We start from the raw sequence: 27,507 nt of genomic DNA on the forward strand, positions 1-27,507 counted from the left end.
GGACATTGACATTGGCTCTGATTTTAGCTCTACTGAAGTCCTAGCTACACTTCTTTTATGACTGGACAAGGGTGTAATTCCACAGAAATAAAGCTTTCTATCGTATCTCGTCCTCCTGTGGGGGCCTCTGGTAGTTCTTACTCCAGCAGTACCCCAAGAACCCCACTTCCACAAGCTACCAGGAGACATGAGGCCTTCCTTCCAACCCATTATGACAGTAGGATATAGCAGTCAACATTCTTAAGTTTTTATTGTAAACACATCACTCAAGGTTAGTACAAAAATATTTATTGACAAAAAATAAACTTGTACTTCAGCAACTTGTTGAAAGCTCCAGGTGCTTTTCTGATGTTCGTAGGTCACTAAATTAAGTCCTTGATATGTCATATTGAGGAGGGAAAGAAAAAAGCTATGCTTATTGAAGCAATTTTCCCCAATAATGATCATAAATAATAAGCAAGAAGAAAAATAAGCGAGGAGTTATTCAATGGTAGTCTTTGGTTCTGAGAGAGGTGCTCTGTGGACTGCTGCAATGAGGATTTGCTGCTTTCCTCCAACACCTCTGTGTCTTATGGTCTTGCTGTGAATGAAGAAAATACCTTATTTTCAGTTTAAATAGGCCTGTTTGAGGATGCAGCTATTATTAGAACTTTTAAAAACCGAAATGCAGATTCTAAAGGGTCAGTGAAGATAGGGTTTTTTACTAATCAATATTTATAATCAAAAAGTACTTCCTCTATCTCATTTTTATTTTTTTTATATATTTTATTGATTTTTTACACAGAGGAAGAGAGAGGGACAGAGAGTTAGAAACATCAGTGAGAATCATCGATCAGCTGCCTCTTGCACACCCCCTACTGGGGATGTGCAGGCAACCAAGGAACAGCCCTTAACTGGAATCGAACCTGGGACCTTTCAGTCCGCAGGCTGATGCTCTATCCACTGAGCTAAACCGGTTTTGGCCTCTCTCTCATTTTTAAATGGACTATAATCCCATTGTAGTTGTGGCTCCATATTATGTCTTTATTTTTTTTTTAAATACATATTTTATTGAGTTTTTACAAAGAGGAAGAGAGAGGGATAGAGAGTTAGAAACATGGATGAGAGAGAATCATCGATCAGTTGCCTCTTGCACACCCCCTACTGGGGATGTGCCCGCAACCAAGGTACATGCCCTTGACCAGAATCGAACCCGGGACCTTTCAGTCCACAGGCCGATGCTCCATCCACTGAGCCAAACCAGTTTCCGCTCCATATTAAGTCTTAACTCTCATTTGGAAAATTCTCTTCAGTAGCACACTTGCTGATATTTACTGTGTTTATTAAACTAGCATACAAAAATTTAAAGATTCTCCTGATAATGCCTGAAATTATGATGGGTTTCTTCAAATGTGAACATACAGTTATAACCATCCTATCTAGAAGGTTCAGTAAATGTCATCAACAGTATTTTTGTATAAATTATAAGTACTTTGAATATAAGATACTTGTTCTCATTCAGCATCCAAAATCTATATACGGTAGGCTTTTGAATTTGAAGAGCCTTTACCTTTGAATGTTCTTAATTTAATGCATAGTCTCTCAATTGTACTATTTCCCTCTCATAATAAAAATTCTTTTTACATATGACTTTAAGACAATATTAGAGGCAAAAACCTCTGAGTTTCCTCCTCTTTGGACCTCCAACTCCTAGTCCCAATTAGGTTTAAGGAACTGATTTCAAGGACCAATTCCAAAGTAGGACTAATTCTCCCTCTCCAACCTCTTCTTTAACACTCTCAAGCAGAGTTAGGAAAATGAAGAGTTTCCATTTAAAAATCATCTTCACCTGCTATTAAATGACCTGAAAGATTAGGTATAAACATGATAGTCAACAAAATTTTAAGCAAAATAGAGGAGAAAAAGTAGGAAAAAAATCTCATTTAGTGAACACTTAGGACCTACAACCACACCAAGCTTTCTGTTTTATTCCATACCTTTATATTAAAAACTTGAGGTTTGGTCTCGACTTCCAAAGTTTGTGCATCGTTTTCTTTGTAGTAACTTTCTGCCCCAACCGTATCCATAAAATTGCTTCCGTAAGTCTGTGTATTATAGCCACTATCCATCTGACAGGAATGAGGAGGGGGAAAAACACACACTAAGAATAAATTGCGTACTAATTCACTTATCCACAAAATTTATTTTGAGGAGCTTTTATGTTTAAGTAAATTTATTTAAAAATATTTAAGTGAATAGTTAGTTACACTATCACAACTGTAATAGTTGATCATAGTGAATGAAACCTAAAAGTAATTTATAAACATAAAAGGTAGTTCTACATAGAACTGGTTCTTCAAAGTAGTCAGTTTACTATTTTGCAATTTTCTTTAGAATCAGTGAATATGGCACTAAATATGCTTTCCTGTTACCTTGAGATGACACTCAGTAGATGAAAATGAGGATTACAATCAATTTCATCTCCAACTCATTTACCAAGCTTGTCTCCAAATTGCTTGGATGCATCTCTAAGTACAATCTACCTTTATGAGTATTCAAACTTCAGTTTTGGTACATATATTTTTATTGAGTGCCTAAAAAAATGCTAGGCCTTCTATATGGCACTCCATATCATACCATTCTTATTTTCTCCTTACTACAACCCTCGTAAATGAGGAAGCTAAGACTCAGAAAGGTTAACCTTCACATGTCAGGGAAAATGAGGTAATAAAGACTGAGGCTCCTGAGTTCCTGTCTACTACACACACTGCATTTACCTGCTGAGCATCAAACAACACAAAACCTAAGAAGGATTCACCTTGCACTTAAGCCCTATTTTGCACATTAGGATTAGAAAGAAGGGAAAGGTGGGTACTTTTCGCCCCCATCACAAGTATTAGACTAGCTGAGAAAGCGCATTCTATCATCTTAAGAAAAATGTTTCTAGTTTTCAGGGATGGATGTGTATGTGTTCACTATGGAGTCACGTTCCATTTAGAAAAAAACCCTTGTGATGTGTAAAATAAAAATCTTGTACTACATCCCAGAGGAAATACCCTGTTCTATCATTTTCTGCAACTGTTTGGTCAAAAATGTAATTATCAGATTGCCTCTAGACACTCTGCCAAAAACTCTTCCTTTTATTCACCAGTGCAAAGTAAATAGCTTATAAACTAAAAAATGAATACATAATTGAATATATGAAGAAAAAGTTAATTGCCAGTGGAGAGCAGCTACGGAAGACCCGAGTTTGTCCCACCCTGGAAGGACAATGATACCCAGAAGATGGTGGCTGAACATTGCTCTCATCAAGACTACTGCTACTGTCATGCCTACTATGCATCAACTAGATCATAAAGATCATCTCTTTACTCGCCAGACAAAAGGTAGGCATCAGCATCACGTTAAAGCTCAGAAGATGAGGTGCTCAGAAAGGTTAACAAGTCAGGCTCTACTCACTGTTAAGTGGATCTTGCCTTAAGATCCCACCAGCCATAAAAAACTTTAGTTCAAATTTAGTTCTGATTGTAATATTTATATTCTTCCAGTTGGACTGTGCTGCCTTTACTTGGTGTCTCTACTACTAGTCATGCTACACAGTGTTACTAAATTTATTTTTCTCCCACATAAATCTGATGTGGCTTTCTATAAATCTTCAAGGTTCATAACTGACAAGAGCTGTGCCTTACCAAGTGTTCCTTGAAATCTGGCCTCAGCACTCTAGCCCTTTCCTCATCATTCTCATCATTGTCTGTCCCTCTTGCTTGAATGCTTGCTACTTCAGTCTCTCATTACTTATTAAAAATGAATGCTCACATTAAACAGTGATCACAGCATTATCCTATAATCCTACCATCCCATCTCTCTCATATATATATATATATATATATATATATATATATATATATACGCAAATTAGTGGGGATGTCCTAACAGTCATGACCAGCTCAGGAGGAGGTTGTGTGCGCAGATGGGAGGGAGGGGACTCCTTGCCTTGTGATGCAAGTCATGGATGGCGCAGCCCCCGAGTGGAGAGGCGGGGGGTGCCCAAGCCGCAGCCACCTGGCCCCAGAAGCCCGGGAGTGGAGAGGCAGGAGGACGTGGTGCCCAGGCCGCCGGCCCCAGAAGCCCTGGGAGCAGGAGCTGAGAGGCTGGGGGGGTTGCCCAGGCTGCCACCACCGCCTAGCCTGAGCAGGCCCACCTCTACATGTGAGCTGCAGAGGAAACATCTATTCTGAACACTCATTGGCTAAGCTCCTGCAGCGTTCTTAATAACTTGGGTAATAAGAATCCCAGAAGGTGATCTAGGGTTTTTCCACAGCATTTCTAGAGGAAAAAAATGAAGGGTCACTGCTAGAGGGGCTAAGAAATGCCATTTCCTGTCCTAGCCAGTTTGGCGCAGTGGATAGAGCCTCAGCCTACAAGCCGCAAGGTCCAGGTTTGATTCTGATCAAGGGCATGTACCTAGGATGCAGGCTGCTCCCTGGCCAGGGCCCAGCTCAGGGCTCATGCAGGAGGGAACTGATCGAAATGTCCCTCTCACACTGATGTTTCTCTCTGTCCCACTCTCTTCTCTGCTCTCTAAAAATCAATGGAAAAATATCCTCAGGTGAGAATAAAAAAAGAATTGTCATATCCTATGAAAGACACATCTTGAAAATGCCTAAAGAAAGTTGTCATTTTTTCGTGGTAAAAGGACTGGAGTCTGTGTTGATGAAAACACCTTGGCGGCCAGCAGTGGCAGCAGCCACAGGGTGATGGGGGTGGCACCTTGTCCTGATCAGCCCGCAGAGGAAGGCCAGACTGTGGTTTAGGCCCGCTCCCCGCTCCAGGTGGACATCCTCTGAGGGCTCCTGGACTGGGGGTAGGGTGGGCTGCACTAATTTCATGCACCGGGCCTCTAGTCCTATATAATAAAAGCCTAATATGCAAATTGTCCCCTCAACCAGGAGTTCAACTGGGAGTTCAACCAGGTGGCGGCGGCAGCGGCAGGTGGACGGGATAGGAGGCCACAGCCAGCAGCAGGCAGCCAACAGCTGCTTAGGCCCCTACCTGTGCATGAATTTAATGCACTGGGCCTCTAGTTTTTTAAATAAGAGGGAACAAGCTCAAAGAAGTTACTTTCTGAAATTGATAGAATAGCTGGGGAAAAAAACCTAAAATCTGCCATCTGGGTTCCCCATGTTCTTTAAAGCCATGTGAACTCTCCTCACCCCCCAGTTCCAAATAGTTGCAGTCACACCCATCCTTGCTCTCGGCCCTCTTCCTATAAAAGTGAAAGGGGTACCTCTGCTAATCCTGCTACCAGAGCTCTAGATTCTATCCCATCTTGCAAGCTTCAGCTCCCTCATATATAAAATGATCACTGTTTTACAGATGACATCTATTACATCTACTGTAAATTATCATGAGGAATAGATTCTGGCCACAAAATACTTGAAAAGGACACATAACTGATACCTATTATTAATTATCCTGCCAATTTCTAGTTTTCTTTGTTCCTTTTACTCTTATCCATCTCTCATTCATATAAATATGCTATTTTCTCCCATCTAAAGTAAAAGCAACATAAAAAAGAAAAACTACAAAAATGCAGTTTTGAACTGTAATGTTCTCCCTAGCTATCATAAATCTAAGGTCTTTAAAGAAGTTATTGACACATATTTTCCATTACCTTCCTTCCATTTACCTTTTATCTCCCACCTTGAGGTTGCTCACTCACCAATTACTTCTTTTATTAATCCAACAGCCACTTTTCAAGCCTTACAACCCTTGCCTTTGTTTTGTATGTACAGGTATACCTCAGAAATATTGCAGGTTTGGATCCAGACCACTGCATAAAAGTGAGTATCGCAATAAAGTGATTGTCATCTTTTTGCTGATAGAAGGTCTGGTCTTCAAATTGTAAAAAAAAAAAAAAAAAACAAAAAAAAACAAAAACCCGCAATATCTGAGAAGCACAATAAGATGAAGTTGGACCTACTAAGTATTCTTTTCTCCTTAAAAATTCCATCACACTTCACTTTCCTTGAACCCCCCCACTTACTCTCTGGCTGGTCATCAGTCCCTTTCAGGGACTCTGCTTCCTTTATCCATTCCCTCAATTTTTTCTCAGGATTCTAAACCTTTGTTCTCAATTTATATGTCCTTCTAGTTGAACTTACATATGCACTCATTAGGCTTTCATTCCACAAATATTTAATGAGCTGCTATTACATGCTAAGTTACATGCCAAGTTTTTTTTTTTTTGTTTTTTTTGTTTTTTTAGTAACTTCTGGGATAAAGAGAAACACATGATTACTGTATTAATAGTCTGATTGGAAAGAATGCAAAATGTCCATGGAATTAGGAAAGCACATAATGAGACATGGGTCGGCTAGTGTAACCGGGGAAAGCTATTCTGATGACATGGCCATTAACTTGTAAACTGAAAAATAAATAGGAGTTAAGTAAGTGAGATAGGAAAACAAATTCTATATTGCATGCAAAGGTTCTTCAACAAGAAGGAACATGACTATTCAAAACTCTGGAAAGCCACTGGGATTGACAAAGACTGAAGGAAACAAAATGAGGCTGGAAAATAAGGCCAAGGCCAGACCATGCACCGCTCTGCTAGCCATGCCATACATTTTAAAAACAATACCGAAACAAAACAACTCCCCGTACCCCCCCTCCCCAATTCAAAAGGATGATTATATAAAATTGAGGAAACTTCCCAAAAGTTAGAAAAGGAGATTAAAAAATATAGCGAAAAATTTTTCAAAAATTGAAGAATCAATAGGAGTTCCAGAGATAACAGTGACAATAACAGAGAAGAAATCTAAGATATTACAAGAAAAGAGCCGATAAGTGAAGGGCATGAATTTACCATTAAGAGCCCTCTGAGTACCCAGGATAACTGAAGAAAAGAAACGCATATCAAAAAATCACTAGAATTTCAAAACACTGGACAAAGATCCTATGTTCTGGGGGATGGTGGGAGGGGGTGGGGTTTGAAAAGATATACTAGTATACAAAATATAAAAGTATTACAGTGGTTTCAGATTTCTCACCAGCAATATCGAACAGAATCAATGAAACCATGCCTTCAAAGTCTAAAGGACAAGTATTTACAAACTAGTGACCCGGTGCACAAAATTCATGCACACCAAAAAGGAATTAATTAGAGGAGACATTTTAACCCTTTGCACTCCGCTGTCCCCTCTCAGGGGACATCGGAATTCTAGCATATCACTCGGATGTCCCCTCTCAGGGGACATTGCAGGTTATTAGTGATTACGGGGAATTGAGTTATTTCAACGCACTCCGCCGCAAAGTAGCATCGAGTAGCTGGTAGCCAATGTCCAGAATGGTTCGGAGTGCAAAGGGTTAATATTGCTATTTGCTCTTTTTCTATAATAGAAGTGTCAGAGATGAAAGAAAATTAGTAAAATGTGTATGAAAATCTTCCTCCTGTCAGAGTCTGGGGTGCACCATGGGAACCAGAGTCAAGTCCCCACCCACCCATGTGTGCTTCAAAATTGTATGAGACCCAGACCCAGCTGGCCCCATCCCTGTCAAGCCCTGCCGGCGCCAGGGCGGGGAGCGTGGCCTGAGGTCAGCCATCAAGCCCCACCAGGCAGGGAGTGTGGCATCAGGTCCCCTGGCGTAGGCCAGGGTGGGGGGCATGCCTTGATGTCCCCTGTCAAGCCCTGCAGGTGGGGGGCGTGGCTTTAGGTCCCCTGTCAAGCCCGGCAAGGTGGGGGCAGGGCCTCAGGTCCCCCAAACTGGTGCCAGGGCAGGGCATGCAGCCTCAGGTCCTCCAGCCTGGTGCTGGGGTGGGGGTGTGGCCTCAAGTCCCCCAGCACAGCACAGGGGCGGTGGGCAAAGTCTGAGGTCCAGTCAAGCCCTGCCAGGCAGGGGGCATGGTCTGAGGTTCCCCAGCTGTAGGCACTGGCACCTGAGACCGTAGGGTGGGCAGCTTGTCCTTCTCCAGGGCGCAGGCACAGGCACTGGCACCCGGGGCTGCAGAGCAGGTGGCTTGTCCCTCTCCTGGGCAGCAGATGCAGATGCTGGCACCCAGGACCACGGGGTGGGCGGCTTGTCCCTCTCCCGGGCCACAGCCTGGCTGTTCCCCGTTTCTCTCTCATGAGCTCATTTGTGCTTGGCTTGTCCCTATTGCTCCCTCTCCGGTGTTGAATGTCTGAACTGTTAAGGTATAATGGCGTGAGGGCATGATGACCATTTGCATATTAGCTCTTTATTATATAGGATGAGAAGTCCAAAAATGAATTGAAGTATCCCTGCAGGTATTCATCCTCTTCCTAGAGTGGATGAAAATTTAATTAGAGATAGGCTTCCAATGGCTAGGATGGTATATTTCAATGAAACTATTTTATAATCTTATCTAATAAAGAGGGAATATGCTAATTGACCCTCACGCATCACAAAGATGACAGCACCCAAAGCCAATAGGAGGGAATATGCTAACCAACTGCCACACCCACAAAGATGGCTGTGTCCACAGGCACAAGGTGGCAGCACCCAGTCCCCTCAGCCTCCTCGGGCCAGCCTGAGGTGCAGGCAAGTCGTGGATGGTGGCTGCCCAGGAGCACAGGGCTGCCTAGGGCTCAGGTAACCAGGGCCGACCAAGGCTTGTGCTGCCGGCAGTGGCAGCAGCAGAGGTGTGCTAGGGCATCACCTTCCCCTGATTGCCTGGTCACCTTCTGCCCCTAAGGGGTCACGGACTGTGAGAGCGGGCAGGCTGGGCTGAGGGATCCCCCCTCCAACCAGAGCATGAATTTTCATGCTGGCCATCTAGTTATTCTATAATGCTGTGAAAAGCAGAGGTAGTGAGAAAAATAAGCTTATAATACCTTTAAACCAAGTTTGTATGTGCTTTTTCATTTAAGAATCAACTTTAGAAGTTAAATTGCTAGAAATAATTTTGGAGTTATTTTATTATTATTATTATTATTATTATTATTGTTGTTAGCAATGATCCAATAAGTCAGGATATACAGTTTAGGCACAAAAATATGAGCGAAATATTATATTTAATTTGGGGTCATTTAGGATCCCTCCATGAGTTTTAGATTTTAGCATGCCAAAACTGATAGCACTAAAGCATTATAGGGTTGTTGTGAAAATTAAATGAGAGTACCTGGCATACTGAAACACAGCGTAAGTAGTATTTATTGCTATGAGTCAGTATAAACTTGGATTAAATTATATGAACTTTAAAGCCAGAGTGTCAGGATTCAAATCTTGGCTCTACCACTTACTAGCTATATGGCAATTTACTTAACCTCCCTGACCCTCCGTTTCCTCATCTGTAAAATGGGGATAATTTTTCACTTATTTCAAAGGATTGTTGTGAACATTATAAACAAATTAACACATTCAAAGTGCTCAGAATTATATTAGGCATATAGTAAGAATTACCTAAGCATTATTACTATGATAAGGCAGATAATAATTGCCTTTCTGATTATTTTAAAGTTCTTTCAACATTTTTAGCTCAAAAAATAAGGCAATTAATGGAACAAGTGGCTTTCTAAAAATAAGTGCTGGCTATGAAGTCAAATGAATTATACTTTCCTGTTACCAGATATTATAAAATTAAAAATTTTGGTTATGAAATCACATTTTTTTTTAAAGTACCAAAAAAATACATAAAAGTGCTCTAAGCTCAACTTTTTTCTCACTAAATATTACAAAGGAAAACCAAAACTGCATTTTCAAAATACAAAAATGCTATATAGGAAATTAAATTCCTTTGGCACTAGTTCCACATGAAAGATTAATCCTGCTTCTTTAAAAAAACAGAGCTGCTTGATTTCTTCTCTGCTCTCATTGTTTCCTACTCCAAATAAATGCTATAGTCATATTTAATGCATTTACTGTCTTACCACAGTCTTAGAAAAGAAAGGCTTAAAGAACACCAAGGGAGCAAGTACAGAACTACAAAATATGAATATACTTTACCTGAATGTTACTGTTTTCACAAGGAATTACACTGCTTTCTGCAAGAGGTGACATACACATATGAGAGTTTTCAATAATTCCACTCAAGGAATCAGTCATGGGTGAACTCCCATTATCCACCGGCTCCTTAATCCATGTGTTCTCATCTGCTGTCTCTATAGGATCAACCATATCCACAGTGTTATTCTCCTTCTCACTTTCAACATCCTGTAGCAGTGCTAGGACTTTTGCAGAAGCACTAGACTGATTTTGTGTAACGGACATGGAAGTCACTACTAAACATGTGCCATGAGAAGCATCGCTATCCGACTGCCGTAGGTGGATGCCAGTAGTGTCCATGGCAGGTGATGAGGCATCTGTGGAAGGAGCATTTGCTTTATCTTCTTCATCTTCATTGTGAGCCTCAAGGGTAAAAGGTATTTGAAGCAGTGAGGTCCGATATTGAGTACCATCTCTATACATCTCAAGTCTCATAGGAGACCAATTTTTAATTGGTGAGCAGCCATCTATGTAAGGACTTCTGATACATGAATTACTAATTCCATTAGAATTTATTCCAGATGAAGCATCAGGAGAATGAAAAGTAAGCTTCCTTTGTTCTAAAAGATTGGGAGAAAAAAATTATATCATAAAATCATAAAAATGGAAAAGCCATTCCTAAATGGTAATCATGTTTCATGTCAGAAAAAAATAGATTCCTATTAACAGTTGTGTTGTTTACTGAATAAAATTCTGTTGTTAGAAATAGCACATGGCTTGCTTCCATATCTTGGCTATTGTAAATAACACTGCAATGAATACAGGAGTGCATATACACTTTCAAATTAGTATTTGGCGTTTCTTTGGATATATACCCAGTAGAATTGCGGTAATATTTTTAATTTTTTTAAAGAACTTCCATACTGTTTTCCATAGTCACTGCAGCAATCTGCATTCCCAGCAACAGTGTTTGTTGATTTATAGCTGTTAGCCATTCTAACAAGTATAAGGTGATTTCTCATTATGGTTTTAATCTGTATCTCTCTGATGATTAGTGATGTTGAGCTTATTTTAATATGTTTGTCATCTATAAGGCTTCTTTGGAAAAGTGTCTATTCAGGTCCTTTGCCCATATATTAACTGGATAAAAACATCATCTTTTTGATGTTGAGTTGTATGAGTTCTTCATAAATTTAGGATATTAACCCCTTTTTGGATGACTGGATGTATCATTGGCAAATATCTTCTCCCATTCAGTAGGTTATCTTTTTGTTTTGTTATTTACAATAGCTAAGATATAGAAGAAACCCAGGTGCCTATCAACAGACGAGTGAATATACACAGCCATAAATAAAAATGAAACCTTACTAATTGTGACAGCATGGATGGACTTAGAGGGTATTATGCTAAGTGAAGTCAGTCAGTCAGAGAAAGACAAATACCATGTGATTTCACTTATATATGGAATGTAGAGAACAACATGAACAAAGAAACATAAAAAACAGTGTGATGGTTACCAGATGAGAAGGGGTTTGGGAACTACGTGAAAAAAGTGAAGGAATTGATAAATACAGATTTGTAGTAACAAAATAGTCTTGGGGATATAAAGCACACATAGGGAATGTAGTAATTAATGCCTCAATAATGTAATTACTATGTATGGTGCCAGGTGGGTACTGACAATATTGGGGGAAATACTTTTTAAAGTATATGATTATCTAAACACTAGGAGATATATCTGAAACTAATATTGAATGTAATCTGTTGGAAAACAAACAAACCCAATAGCACAAATGAATCTGTCTCAATAAGTAAAACAAGGCTCCTCCTGTGGCACTTTCTTTTTTTAAATTAAAGAGTACTCCCTGAGAATTATTTCCTCACAAGCAAATTGCTATTATAACACACTAGCGGCCCAGTGCATGAAATTCATGCACATTAAAAGGGAATTAGAGGAAATATTTAATATTGCTATTTGCCCTTTCTCTATGATAGAAGTGTCAGAGATGAAAGAAAATTAGTAAAATGTAGATGAAAATAACATATAAATTTATTAATCAACAATTACAGCGTCACATCCCTGGCTGGCACCGGGCAGAGGATGCAGCCTCACACCCCCCGACACGCACATAGCCCTGCCCACCTATGCCTGCCGTGCATTCAGACTCCTGCTGATTGGTCATTACAGAGTGAGGGCATCACCATGATTTGCATATTACCCTTTTATTAGTATAGATAGATTATCCATAGACAAAGAAGATACTGGACAAATCGTGTGACTGCTACAAATTAACAGCTGAATCTGATAAATGAAACACAGTAGCCTCTCTTATCCACAGCTTTGCTTTCTGTGCTTTCAGTCACCCGTGGTCAACTGAAGTCCAAAAACATTGACTGAGAAATTTACTAAAATAATAATCTCCTACCCCAAAATAAATGACCAATAAACATTCAGCAAGAATTCAGTGTCATAATAATCAGAGATTAAAAAATTAAAGCAGTAAAGTTCCTTTTTGTAATTTACCAAACTAACAAACTACAAAAAGAAAGCGCTAGCCAGTTCGCATCAGTGGGTACAGCATTAGCTTGTAGGGTCCGGGTTCAATTCTGGCTCATATCTCGCTTGCAGGCTCCTCCCTGACCACACCCTGGTTGGGGCTCATGCAGGAGGCAACCAATTGATGTGTTGCTCTCACTGTGATATTTTTCTCTGTTTTTCCCTCTCTCTTCCACTCTCTGTAAAAATCAATGAAAAATATCCTTGGGTGAGGATTTAAAAAAAAAAAGCATGTTAATGCCAGTGTTTCTGGATGGGGAGAAACTGATTTTCTTATACACTATTGATGAAAATTTCAACTGATACAACCTTTTATGAAGTAAATTTGATGAAATTCATCAAGCCTTAAAAATATTCAACCTTTTTGACCAAATGATTCCACCTTTGAGAACTAAGGATATAAATATGTACAACATGATGTACAAAGATAATCAATAGTTATGTTATTTAAAAATATTAGAAACAATTTAAACAATTGAAAACAAATACCACATCCATGAAATGGCGTATTACATAGTGATTCAAATTCATGGGTTCAGACAATAAATGACCTATCAAAATATAATAATAAAATGCTTGGCAAAGAAAGCATGATAGAGAACTGTGCATGTGTAACTCTTCACATGGGTGCACACACACAGGAGCGTGCGTGCGCGCACACACAAGCACACACACAAACAATGGAAAAACTAACAAAATACATCATTTTCAGTTTTCCAATTTTCTTTACTATGAATAGGCTTTTTCTATTGTGAATAATAAGCGCTATCATCTTTTCCATAGAAATTGACACACTGCAAAAAAAAATATTTTCTCTGAAATTTTCCATACTATATTTTCTTTAAGAACCTCAAACAAATATATGTTTGCAAAATATGAGTATCTAGTTACCAAAGTGTGAATTTATAGATCAGAAGCAAAATCAAACCCACTTATATCTGAAACTGCCATCTTTCTTTGATTCCCTCTTTTTAAGAATGTTTAATATAAATACTATTAATCAAATTATCTGAATTTACCAGTTAGAGAAGAACTTTGCCGAGACACTGTTTTGGAAGTTAAATTGTTCTTTTTGTAAACAAAAAACAAACAAACAAAAAAAAAGGTTTCTAAATTTTAAAAGCTTAGCAGTCATTTAGAGCTCTATAGATAGAACAAACTAAAAGGAGCCTCTACAATAAAAATTGATAATATAAAAATTTAAATTGGTATTATATTATGACACATACCTGAGAGTGGTGTCTTTCCTATCTGAAATGTAATTGGTGAGAAAGTGGGTGAAGAAATAGTTGAAGGGCTGGTTATACTTCCCAAACTGTATTTTTTTGCACTACCTTGAATAGGGCTGGACGAAAACTGCCCCTATGATAAAAACAAAAAATTATATGGTTCTCTTCCTTAACTCTATTATATCATATGCATCTTCATCTTCAAAACACATTTATAAAGTAGGTCATGCAAACTCTGGCCATTCCCCAAAGAACAGATATCAAAAGTCAAGGCATCTTATAGCAAGGACAGCTAAGAAGATAGCTAGAAAAGTTTTGAAACAGAATATGCTAGTCAAAAAATATAAATACGCCCAGACTGGTTTGGCTCAGTGGATAGTATTGGCCTGTGAACTCAAGGGTCCTGAGTTCGATTCCAGTAGGGGGTGTGCAGGAGGTAGCTGGCTGATGTTTCTCTCTCATCGATGTTTCTAACTCTCTATCCCTCTCTCTTCCTCTCTTTAAAAAAATCAATAAAATATATTAAAAACATATATATATGTAATCACTGGGCTCAAAAAAACCACTATATTTCATACTAATCAGCTGTTTATGAAAAATTTAAATTAATGCCAATGCAGTTGTGTTATACTAAAAATCTTACATAATTCAGAAAATAACTTACATTGAAATTCTTTGAGATTCATGATAAATTTGGTTATCCTGTATACCTCTAAATGCAAAATTGGAAAGTATAACCAAAAACATCCTGACTAATGACAAAATATGAACATAATTCTTTTGAAATATAGAACCCAAATGGCCATTTTTCAAGTGAATATGGGCAACCAAGATCCACGTATATCTATAGCAAAGTTAGCCAACCACATTTTAATACACTTCTTACCGAACTTGGTGTCTGCATGGGGCTCCTAGCCTGAACAGGAGATAAATCTATTGAATAAAAAACTTCAAGTGAGGTTTGAGCACTATTGTGACAACTGCTGGGAGAAGCTGGAGGTAAGCAGTCAGAGATACTCCCGTTGCCATCTAAAAATAGCTTTCTTCTGAGGGATGAAGAACTGAGGTTTCCAGGAGATTGATCTGCAAATTCATCAGCTCTAAAATAGTCACCTACATTTAAGGTTAACAGAATAAAAGGCAAAGCTATAGTTATTTTTAAGAGCAATTAGACTTCAGTTATCTGATTTTTTAAAAACCACCATGTACCACTACTATATATTTGAATTGTTTTCAAAAAATAGGACAAAGTTTAATGGCATATGTGATGTTTAAAATCTGAAATTATTTCTTTTTTGAGTGCTTATTATTAGTATAAGTAGTACCAATAAGATGCATCCATAAACAGTTTATGTCTATAGTAAAGTTCACTTATTCAGGGCAGGTTAAAAAAATTTTTTAGTATGATTTCCCTACTTCTTTTGAAAGAGGCACTGCCACATATTTCCATTTATAATAACCCATCAAAACAAAACCTTTTGTTTAAGTTATTAAAGGTTTAAATAAGAACAATACATACCTAATACATTTTCTAAATTAAAATCCACAGGAAGAGACAGCAATGTCTGACAAGCAGCTGGAAACAAGCAGATACAAAAAAACAAACATGGATAAATCATGCAAGCATGTTATATACAATTTACCATGTGGTTCCCAATCAACCATCTCCCCATGATATTCCAGCTAAACTCAATTAATTCATTTATGCATTCTTTTATGTAATATGTCATCTTCTTCTAAGTGGCTTTCCATACTTGGTAGCACTGACATAAACCTGTTAATAGATCAAGTTAACTCCTGGTTGTTCTGCTGGCATTTTTATAAAAATGCCAGCCTATATCTGTGGATAAGTCTCCCAATATTAACAAATTAAAAAAACACAAAGATTTGCAAAATCAGAAATCAATTCCTATGCTTTGAACAAAACAACAACATACTTGCTATTTCTAAAACATGACTGGATGTATCTATTTTGATTTATTTTAAAAGACAGCTCTCAAAAAGATCATTCATAAAAAAAAAAAAGCAATTTCAATGCCAGCGTATTATCACATGAACTGAATTTAAAATTAAATGTAGCTTAAAGTGCAAAGTACTTCTTTTCAGAATATATCGAATATTCATACTCACCATTGCTTTTCCCAGAACAGATGGTCAGCTTTCTTCCAATTGGAGATTCATTAGTTATTTTAATACCTGTAAAACATTTTAAGTGAAAAATCCTCTATTTTATATTCTTCATTTACTTAGCGTTACATTTTCTGGAGTAAAAAAAAAATAAAGTGGAAACTTAAAAAAATTTATTTTATTTTATTTGTTGCGCAGCAGGTGTGGCTCAGTTGGCTAAGCATCTTCCCATGCACCACTCACTGGTTTGATTCCGGTTCAAGGCACGATCCCTGGGGGGGGGGGGGCTTGCAGGAGGCAGCTAATGAATGACTTGCTCATGGATGTTTCTATCTCTCCCTCTCCCTTCCTTTTTCTATATAATCAATAAAAAGTGTTTTTTTGTTTTGTTTTGTTTTGTTTTACTTACTGACTTTTCAGAGAGGGAGAAAAAAAGAAGAGAAACGTCACTTTGTTATTTCACCACTTACGCATTCTTGGTTGATTTTTTTTTATGTGCCCTGACTGGAGATGGAAGCCACAATCTTAGTGTAGTGGGATAATGCTCCAACCAACTGAGCTACCTGGACAGGGCTATGGAAACTTCTATTTTACATTAAAAAAATAAATGCCTGCATATATAAGTACATACTTTGTTATTTTTGCTATGTTTACTTTTTTTAATTTTGAGGGAGCACAAGGGTAACCCCTGACAGGTTATTACTATATAGCAAATAAGAAGACACCAGGTAATACTTTTTAAGGAAAACGTGGTTGCTCTCCATGATATCAATCTTAAACAGTTGGGATGTGTGTTAGTCATACTCAAACAGATCCGCTGTTGCCTAATGTTTTTGAACAATGGGTTTAGGTAAATTGTCTGAATTAAAATGTCAGATCATCTTGACAAAACCTAAAATTTGAGAAGTAAAACCATGCTCAGTCTTTTTCACAGCTAAAATAAAAAAATACGGCTACAAATAATTTTTAAAAATTTAAAAGTTAATGACTAAATATTAAGCTTCATAATCAGAAAACCACCAGGTAAAAAAACTAGAATATTTAATGATAAAAATGACTAATATAAGCAAAAGTAAAAAGCAAGGAGACAAAAACAAACAAACAAACAAAAAAACACACCAAACAAAAAAAACTCAGAAAACTTAAAATATAGTAACAGAATAAAGCCCAGTAACCTAACAAACCTAAATAAATGGGTGCATGAGTAAGTGGGTGGGATGGGTGAATAAGTTCAAGCCTTTGATTAAATATTATCAGAATGGATAAAAAGTAAAATCCTAGATTCAAATGCCTTCTTTACTGTAGGCTGTGTGACCTTCTATAAGGTACATGTGAACAAGGCACTCCATGGAGACCCTTAGTCTTTAGGCTACAACCAAACACTTTAAACATAAAATGTGAATAATGTGACTAGGAATCTAAATTTTTACTTTAAATGTATTTAATTTGAAAAAGCCACATTTGGCTCGAGGCTACCATGTCAAGAACTGTGAAAGGTCTGAGATTGCACCCTACTTGCACAATGACAAGTTAACGTGCCAGCGTTCCATGGGTGCGGAAAGACCGGAGGCTTCTGCGTCCAGACACGGAACTTCACTATCCCCGGCACCCAAGCAGCAGAAGCTTCATGTTCACGTCAGTTCCCTTTGCCCCTAAGTCCCAAGCATGAGACCTGAAACACCCACGGGGATGTGGCACACACTGGGTTTTCATCACAGCTGAGGAAAACTGAATTTGGGATATCACATTCCTTTTTTATTTTTCAATTACAGTTGACATGCAATATTACTAGTATATTAATTAGTTTCAGGTGCACAGCACAGTGGTTAGACATTTTATACAGCTTACAAAGTGATCCCCTTGATAAGTCTAGTACCCCCTGATACAACACATAGTTACTACAATATTGTGGACTACATTCCCTATGCCAGTGTTTTTCAACCTTTTTTGGGCAAAGGCACACTTGTTTCATGAAAAAAATCACGAGGCACACCACCATTAGAAAATGTTAAAAAATTTAACTCTGGCTGAGACCGGTTTGGCTCAGCGGTAGAGCGTCGGTCTGCGGACTGAAAGGTCCCAGGTTCGATTCCGGTCAGGGGCATGTACGTTGGTTGCGGGCACATCCCCGGTAGGGGGTGTGCAAGAGGCAGCTGGTCTGTGTTTCTCTCTCATTGACATTTCTAGCTCTCTATCTCTCTCCCTTCCTCTCGGTAAAAAAATCAATAAAATATAAAATAAAAAAAATTAAAAAAAATTTAACTCTGTGCCTATATTGACTATATATAAAGTAATTCTCTTGAATAGGAATCAAATAAACACAAAGAAAGTATTTTATAATTACTTTATTATGAAATATTAAGTAAACAAAATAGTGAAAAATTATAAAATTCTTGTCTTGTCTGCACCTACGGCACACCAGGCAACATCTCGTGGCACACTAGTGTGCCGCGGAACAGCGGTTGAAAAACGCTGTCCTATGCTGTACTTTACACCACCCATGAATATTTTGTTACTGCCAATTTGTGGGAAGTCCCATTCTTTTAAAATAAGTAAACCTACTCCAGATGAAGACACAAAATTTACTCTCTGCTCTGGAGGGACTCACTTTCTATATTCAACAGCAACTACTTCTGCATCTGTGGATCATCAATGACCATCATTCTATAACTGATTTTCACAATGGTCATGAAGAAAAAGTTAAATTCAGAATATTATGGCCAAAAACCCCCCCCACAAATTCAGTAAATTTTAGTCAAATTTTGAATTCTAACCCTTAAGTAGTTAAATCCTCAGAAATTTAATTTATAGCAAGTTCCATATCAAAGCAGGTAAACTAGCACTTCACTATATGTTGTTTTACATTCAGTGATTTTTTTATAATTTTATGTTTTATTCATATTATTTTTAGTACACTCACATTTACTGGAATGATACTCTGAAAGCTGTTTCCCTTCATGATCAGTCCAAGGAGAGGGCACAATAACATCCTTAGTGAAAAACTAGTAAGATACAATAAAAGTCATATAATTAGACATAAATTCCCCCCAAAATATAAAAAGGTCCCATGTTATTTTCAAATAATCATAAAAAATATCACATACTGATTTAATAGTTATAATTTTAAAAATTAAGGTTTAAAAGCACAAATGACCAAAGGTGAAATGGAATAAATTTAAAGTATATATAAAGAGAAATCTTAATACTGTTCAGTGTTTCCCAAAGTGTGGTACGCTTACCCCCAGGCGTATGGGAAGAGTTTGGTGTGGGTACGCGTTGCACCGGAGTTTGTTGGGGATATGCACTACACCGTGCTTAGCTGCGCCTAATTCTATGTTCTCATGAGTACGAGGGGTACTCAGCGTAATGAAAATTATAGAAGGGGTACACATATGTCAAAAGTTTGGGAAACACTGTATCAACCACTTAAGTTTGAAACTTGCATATTAAACTAAGGTATTAAACATAGAAAAAATATTTTTAATTTCTTCCCCAATTGTTTTTGGTGGAAAAAGTTTACAAAAGCGAGAATAATGAAGAGGAAGGACTAAATGGAGATAGTCATATACAAGTAAGTCAGTATGAGTGGTGTGCTGGAGCTAGTTTCTACCAGCTGTCAAAATCTAATTATTAAATTTTCAGGAATGTTGTGCACAATTAATATTAAAAATAAGCTGCAAGCAAACCTGCTATAGAAATGTACACTTGAAACCTATGTGATCTTATTAACCAATGTCACCCTAATAAATTTAATTTTAAAAATATTAAATATTACAAAAGAAATCAGGACCAATGTTAATGTGCTAGTCATTGGCTAATTCTGGATGGTAATATTTGCTATGTTATTTCAGGAGTTTATCATGTTTTTCCCCCAAAATCAAATCAAATCAAATTGTTATTAAATATTATCAAATTTTAAAAATGGTATAAATTCATAAATTATATAAAATTTAATTAAAGGTAAAGATAATTATATTAAAGGTAAAGATAATAAATACTCAAAATCATCACTTGCTAACTATTTTACTACATTACCAAAATCTATGTCCAAGGATATGTTTTTTTTCTGTCTGGTGGAACTCCTAGTACATATAATGGTATATCATGCAATTCTTTTCCCATTCAGTGATATAACATTAGTAACTTTAAAATTGGCTGCAGTTGGAATATTTACATCATAATAGCAGCAAAAACTAAAACTCATACTCTTCCCATATCCAAATGGCCAGTTGTTACACCAGCACTCCACTGGTTAGTATAAGCAAATGGAGCTAGAGTATTTGGATATATGTCTTTCCTTTTTCATTCTAGAAATAAAATTAAGCCTAATACTGTATTCTTCCTTTTCTTCTATGTTTTTGCAGCAACTCTTTGTATTTTGCTATATCTATAAAAAAAGACCAAGTTTGCTAAACTACTTATGATGCAAAAAATATAAGGATGATCCTATATGTGCAAAATACTTAATGACAACAATCTATTACATACTAAAATTAATGTGTAAGTATAAATGTTCCAGTAGTTACTTTTAGGAGGTGGGATAAAAACCTGGTTTTCATCCAGTATTTTTTATTTGCAGTCTGAACTTTATTTATTTTTTTTACAATATGTATTTATTCTATTTCAAATATATATATACATATATATAATAAATATGAAAAATTAAGCTGTTTGCTACATTGACCCTAATCTTTACTATGACTTTATTTTCTTAAGTCTTCTGATGAATTTCCTCTTAAAGTTGAGGGTTTTAAAAAGAATGCATATTTTCCAAAATGTTGGAAAATGGGTAAGAGTCTGAGAATATTCAACTGGGGAGGAATCAAGGGATTGGATCAGAATGAAAATTTTAAATTACTAGGTAGATTACAAAGTAGATATTGTTTGAAGTAAAGCATGTGCAATTATCCTATCTAATAAAAGGGTAATATGTAAAATAACCATCACTCCATCACAAAGATGGCAGCGCCCATAGCCACAAGATGGCAGTGCCCAGTCCTCTCAGCCCTGCTGGAGTCCCCCAGTCCCAGGGGAGCAGTCTCTGAGAGTGAGCAGCGTGGGCAGCCTGGCGAAATGCTTACTTCGTCGCTGTGGTGACAAAGCAAGCGTTCCACCCCGGGCATGAAGAGCCTCTGGGCAGAGGGCACGAAGTGGCCGGGGTGAGGGAAAATGCTTGTGTCATTCTGCACCTGGCCATGGATAGGACTCTGGGCCGTGGAGAGTCTCTGGCCTGCAGGGAAGGGCAGTTAGGGGCAAACAGGTTGGCAGGGGAGCAGTTAGACATCAATCAGGCTGGTAGGAAAGTGGTTAGGCGGTGATCAGGCTGGTAGGCAGAAGCGGTTAGGGGCAATCAGGAAGGCAGGCAGGTGAGCAGTTGGGAGCCAGCAGTCCCGGATAGTGAGAGGGATCCCAGATTGGAAAGGGTACAGGCTGGGCTGAGTGACACGCCCTCTCCCCCACAGCCCTGTGCACAAATTTTGTCCACCAGGCCTCTAGTAAAAGAGTAATATGCAAATTGACCGTCACTCCAAGACACAAGATGGCCACTCCCATATGGTCAAAGATGGCTGTCACAAAATGGCCTGCAGGGGAGGGCAATTGTGGGCAGTTAGGGGTGACCAGGCCAGCAAGGGAGGGCAGTTGGGTGGGGAGGGATCCAGGTCTGCAGGGGAGGGCAGTTGGGGGATACCAGGCTGGCAGAGGAGGGCAGTTGGGGGTGACCAGCCCAGCAAGGGAGGGCAGTTGGGGGACGACAACCCAGGCCTGCAGGGGAGGGCATTTGGGGGATACCAGGCCTGTAGGGGAGGGCAGTTGGGGGGAACAGGCCTGCAGGGGAAGGCAGTTGTATGCAAACAGGACAGCAGGGAGGCAGTTAGGGGTGACCGGGCCAGCAGAGGAGAGCAGTTGGGGAAGACCAGCTCTGTAGGGGAGGAGAGTTAGTGGCAACCAGAGTGGCAGGGGAGGGCGGTTAGAGGCAATCGGGCCGGCTGGGGAACAGTTAGGTATTGATCAGGCTGGCAATGGGAATGGTTAGTAGGGGTGTCGAACTCAATCAGAGAAGGGGCCAAAATCTAAAATCCAGCCTAAATCGCGGGCCGAATGGTTTACTGAACAGTCATAAACTGACAATGTCATAAACTGACAGCGGAGTGCAGTGATGACAGCGCGGTGCGGGCCACATTGCAAGGCCTGGCGGGCTGGATTTGGCCCGCGGGCCTTGTGTTTGACACATGTGGGTTAGAGGGTGATCAGGCTGGCAGGCAGAAGCGGTTAGGGACAATCAGGCAGAGGCAGGCAAGCAGTTGGGAGCCAGCAGTCTTGGATTATGAGAGGGATGTCCAACAGGCAGTCAGACATCCCTTAAAGGGTCCTAATTAGAGAGGGTACAGGCTGAGCTGAGGGACACATCCCCCGCCCCCCTCCCTCTCTGCATGAATTTCATGCTCTAGGCTTCTAATTTTTTAATAAACAGGCTATATTTAAAAATACAAGATGACAACACTGTTCACTGCAAAAATAAATGCAGGAGGGGCCTGATCTCTGAACAGACCATAGCTGAAGTCTTCTAGGGTACAGAAGAGCCAAGGATAGCCAAGGAATAGAGGTGGGTAGAGGAGGCTAGCGAGGGGAAAAGGAAAATAAGAGAAGTTGCTATAATATAAAGACTTTGAGGAAATAACTAGATAAAGAGCCCTTACTTGCACTCTAAAAAAATTTAGTTAACAAGCAAAAGTGAAAAACTCATTATTTTTATTTTAAAATACTCTATTTGTAAAACACCTTTTCTACTTATCAGTAAGGCATTTTACTTCATTAAATATATTGCCTTAAAAATCCAAATGTTAACAACAAAAGATAAAACCAATGCCAATCTAGGTTTTCATGGCCTAAAACTTCCTCTAGATGAGGGGTGTCGAACTCAATCAGAGAAGGGGCCAAAATCTAAAATCCAGCCTAAATCGCGGGCCGAATGGTTTACTGAACAGTCATAAACTGACAATGTCATAAACTGACAGCGGAGTGCAGTGATGACAGCGCGGTGCGGGCCACATTGCAAGGCCTGGTGGGCTGGATTTGGCCCGCGGGCCTTGTGTTTGACACATGTGCAAACTCTAACTTGAAACAGACATTTGTGCTACTCAATATTCTGAAGGCACAAACTTTGCTATACCCTAAGAATGAAAAGATGAATGAAGCATAAGCTAAGGCAAAAAAGAATTCACTCTAGCGGATAAAGGCACTAAATCAATCATCACCATAACATAGGAAGTATGAGGTGTTGAAATAGCTGAAAAACATTGGTCTGAGGGAGAACAGAGGGGTACTAATACAGCTTGGGATGGGCAGGTTGGTGTGCCGCTGGGACAGAAAGGATTTGAAGGAAGTCTTCCTACAGGTGACATTAACTGCTTTAATGATCAGTAACAGTTTAAGTTACCTCTTCAATGGCTTTTTGTCTTTTGTCTTCCACATCTTTATCTATTCTATACAAAGATAAAGAAGAAAAATAACCAGGCCATTACTTTAGCTGAATGAACATTTAAAATAATAACCTTTAAAAGAAATAACTTATTTCTCTTAAAAATTGGCAAATGGTAAGCTCATTTTAAAAGAAAAATTGGAATCATATCACATTTAGTTAATGATATTATTTATATATTCATTGCATTGTTAGGTTTAGCTCCCTCTATTTCATTCACAGTTTGAACTTTTTTTTTTTAGGAGGGTTATGTTGATAATACTTTACAAAAGTTGAATTAACAACATAATGGAAAATGAATAAACTTTATATTTTAATCACAACATATTAAGTATTTCATTCCATAGAAATATAAAAAGTGTCCAAACATTTTCTTCAATTAGAGCAAGTTTATCATAGTCATAATTTTAGAATCAACTCTTATTCTGAAATAGAAACTATCACTCTTAGCTGAATAGTCAGCTGAATAGGCAAAAATATTAAAAATGAAATAAAATATCAACAAAAAAATTTGTCCAAATGAATTTTTTCACTTTGATGCAATATGCAATTACAGTAACACAAATTTATCAGCTGAGATATAATAAAAAATGTCTGGTCTCAAGCACAAGACACATACTTGCCAAAGGACTCAGCAGTTCGCCTTGTAGGACCACTTGTTTAATCTGTTCTAGGAAAGAATATTTGCTTTCCATCGATAAATTAGTAAGTCACTTTTATCTCTCAATTTTTTTCATATATATATATATATATGTGTGTGTGTGTGTGTAGCTTAACAAAGCTTATGTAATAATGTACACATTTTAGAAACTAAAATCAAGTGGATTTTTTAATAAAGGAGTCAATGATAATCCCCATATCCCAGCTTGAACAACAGCCATTTTGAGGATAACTCAATCCCATCATGAACATAACCAGGTCAAAATGACAGTACATAATAGCACATAGTATTAGTAAGCCCTGATCTAGCATAGCTCTTTCAGAAACCTTTTGCTGTTTCATTAGAGGGACTTTAAGGACCTGAAATATTCAGGTAACTGCTAGAAGCGGAATATTAGTCTGGCTAAATATTGTAGGGCCAGATCAAGGAAGGCTGTAACAAGTCATAGAGAGTACAGTATCCTGACATTATGTGTACGTATATTACAGAACACTGGCATGAGGCATATAGGTTACAGGTATACCCTGAATGGATTCTTGGAGGAGGAAAAGGAATTCAGAACTGATTACCTGCTGTATGGACAGACTCACTTGTTTACATTAGTATGTTATACAGTAATTTTTATGTGTAGCAAGGCATGAAAAGGGTGGGAAGCACAGCATTAGGGAACTTGAATTAGAGAAACACTGAAAGTCATTGCTAAGAATGAATCAGCCTGTTTTAAAAGTATACTCACTAACTGTGCTGGGAGCCATAAATAACATACATTAGTAAGTTAAATTAAAATTAAAATTAAAATTAGGGTGTTTTCTCACTCTTTATTCTTATTCTATATCTATTGCTATACATGAAGATTCATAATTAACAATGCATCATTAATTAGTTAGTCTAGAAATGTTGTATCACAACTTCGGTTAAGAGTATTATTAACTCTAGAAGGCAGGAATAATATACTATACTTCTTCAGTGTTCCTCAAAGTGCCTCAGTGCTCAATAAATATCTCTTGACAGATTACACTTTTCCATGTATATATCTTCTATGCATATATAAAGAGGCAAAACAAAGCATACAGTTTGTGTGAAATAAAAAATCAGTATTATTTGTGAATGACTTGCTTTTAGATAGTCTTTTCACCTCTTTCAAAGGTATTTAGATTTAAGTTAAAATTCTTTTATGCTCATTCCCCATTCTATTCCTTTCTACAACACTTTAGACAGACATAATTAAGAATTAATGGTCAGCAAGTTACCAAGCTAAGAAAAATATTTGCAAGAGTATCTCAGTAAGTCTACATCTTTGAGTGAGTGAATTTTAACAGGAAAAGAATTACCTATTATTTTGGACTAACCCCACATGAATCTTAGGACCAAAAATTAAAAGCTGGTCATACTAGTATTCAAATAAAAAAAAAAAATTAGACTATGTAACTGACAACAGTCTCTTAAACTCTTAATGAAACTGTTATCTATCATTTGTAATTACAGATCATTGCAAAATATATATATTTAAAAGCCCAGAGCCTGGAATGGAGGAACAACCAGAATGACCAGAGGCTATGACATGCATTGCGGCAGCCAACCAGCCTGATACCAGCCCCAATCAGCGCCCAAAATCCCCTTCCCACCACTGGCTTAGCCAGTTGAGGCTTCATCAAGGCAGGCCTATGGGCCCCAACTATGCACAAATTCGTGCACTGGGCCTCTAGTTTGTAATTAAAAACTAGGTCTTGCCGAGACCGGTTTGGCTCAATGGATAGAGCGTCAGCTTGGGGACTGAAGGGACCCGGGTTCGATTCCGGTCAAGGGCATGTACCTTAGTTGCGGGCATATCCCCAGTAGGGGGTGTGCAAGAGGCAGCTGATCGATGACTCTCTCTCATCGATGTTTCTAACTCTCTATCTCTCTCATTCCCTCTCTGTACAAAATCAATAAAATATATTTAAAAAAAAACAAAACAAAAAAAACAAAAAACTAGGTTTGTTCTACCAAAGTGCATGTTCTCATTACACGAGGCATAGTTAAGCATCTCAAGTCAGAGGAACACTAGTGCTTGGAAACCTACACAATACATCAACAAAGAAGTTAAGGCTCCTCTAGACTTAACTTCTTTGTTGATGTATTACTAGCTTGAATTCAAGACAATATAATTCAGATCCCCAAATATCCTATGTCAAAGTTGGATGATGTCTATAAAAGTTCTCTCTGTTGCTAAAAGATACTTTTCCAGTCCAGTTAATGTGTCTTAACTTGGTAAAGCTTCTCTAAATGCATTGGCAATGAAACAGCAATGTGCTTTACCCTATACCACCAAAACAACAAAGCAACAATTCAATGGCAAAAGCTACAATCAGGTAGAAATGTCCTTCCCTCTTCCAGGTGCTGAGTGTTCCCTAAGTGGTAGAGAGAGAAGTTTGCTTCTAAAAGAAAAGGACTCCTACCTAGATTTGAATTGTTTGAAGGAGAATCATTCTGGATGTAGTTCTTTGAACTCACTCTTCATTTAGATAACATAATCTATATCACAATTTTCCATAAAAAATATTCAACTTCAAAATTTCCTTCTCTTTTCATGTGAGAGTATGTTATTACACTTCAGTGCAAGAAGGAAAACTTACCGAGAATGACTTAAATACAAAGCTTGACGATGAATGTCTTCTGGGTCTATTTCTACAGGATTTATTACAGCTAGTTGATCAATAGACCATCTAAATTTCCCTGGAGTCTTAATAAAAGAAAGTGAGAATATGAATAAAAACAAACTAAAATAGTGCATCGAAATGCTAACCAATGTCAACTTCAAAAATGAGAATGGTTATAATATAAAAATATCTTATCCTTTATATTTACTGTATTTATGTATTTTCAATTTATTTTTTTCTATCACCTCATATTTTTAAATTTGAGTTTATCACTAAATTAAATGACAAGTGGTAATCAAATCACACTAAATATTGACTTGATTTTATCCCTTTTAAAATATCAAATTTTCCCTCTGGGTGTTTTTTTTTTTTTAATTGATTTTTTACAGAGAGGAAGGGAGAGGGAGAGAGAGTTAGAAACGTCGATGAGAGAGAAACACCGTCCAGCTGCCTCTTGCACACCCCCTACCGGGGATGTGCCCGCAACCAATGTACATGCCCTTAACTGGAATAGAACCTGGGACCTTTCAGTCCGCAGACCGACGCTCTACCGCTGAGCCAAACCGGTTTCGGCCCTCTGGGTGTTTTTTAAAATTACATAATAATAGGAAATTCATAGAATATTACAGGTATAGAAAATGTACAATTAGCACTCATCAGTGATGTCCAAATAAAAGTAAAAATTTTAGTTACCTATGGTCTTTACTTTCAATAAGAATGAATTGAAATTAAAGTCCTAACCATAGAAGTGCCTGCAAAAGCTCATTAAATAGTTGATCCATAAAATAATTATGAATGGTAACCAGTGCTTCTTTCTATATCCAACTATCTAATTAAACCAAACACTTATTCATTGGTTGATTCTTGTATGTGCCCTGGCTGCTACATTG

At 37.9% G+C, this 27,507-nt stretch overlaps 1 protein-coding gene and 1 long non-coding RNA gene across 3 annotated transcripts in view; one reads left to right on the forward strand and one right to left on the reverse strand.

The window, feature by feature from the left end:
- The window catches only part of LOC311618847, a 164,180-nt gene that overhangs the window by 113,036 nt on the left and 23,637 nt on the right, over positions 1-27,507 (forward strand). The gene's annotated exons all lie outside the window — the stretch shown is intronic.
- Positions 234-27,507, reverse strand: part of BORA (BORA aurora kinase A activator) — a 30,038-nt gene continuing 2,764 nt past the window's right edge. The window contains exons 3-12 of one of the 2 annotated variants that reach the window (XM_084876483.1): positions 26,594-26,700; positions 23,276-23,321; positions 18,758-18,839; positions 15,841-15,906; positions 15,230-15,286; positions 14,597-14,823; positions 13,711-13,843; positions 9,946-10,544; positions 1,977-2,108; positions 234-580 (exon numbers count right to left, since the gene is read on the reverse strand). In XM_084876483.1, coding sequence (XP_084732609.1) covers positions 485-580; positions 1,977-2,108; positions 9,946-10,544; positions 13,711-13,843; positions 14,597-14,823; positions 15,230-15,286; positions 15,841-15,906; positions 18,758-18,839; positions 23,276-23,321; positions 26,594-26,700 — 1,545 coding nt within the window. In that variant the 3' untranslated portion in view covers positions 234-484. The remainder of the gene's footprint in view (positions 581-1,976; positions 2,109-9,945; positions 10,545-13,710; positions 13,844-14,596; positions 14,824-15,229; positions 15,287-15,840; positions 15,907-18,757; positions 18,840-23,275; positions 23,322-26,593; positions 26,701-27,507) is intronic. The other variant, XM_084876484.1, reaches the window with a different exon arrangement.

Source organism: Pipistrellus hanaki, assembly GCF_964339955.1.
Source record: "Pipistrellus hanaki genome assembly, chromosome: 3".
NCBI classification, from domain to species: Eukaryota; Metazoa; Chordata; class Mammalia; order Chiroptera; family Vespertilionidae; genus Pipistrellus; species Pipistrellus hanaki.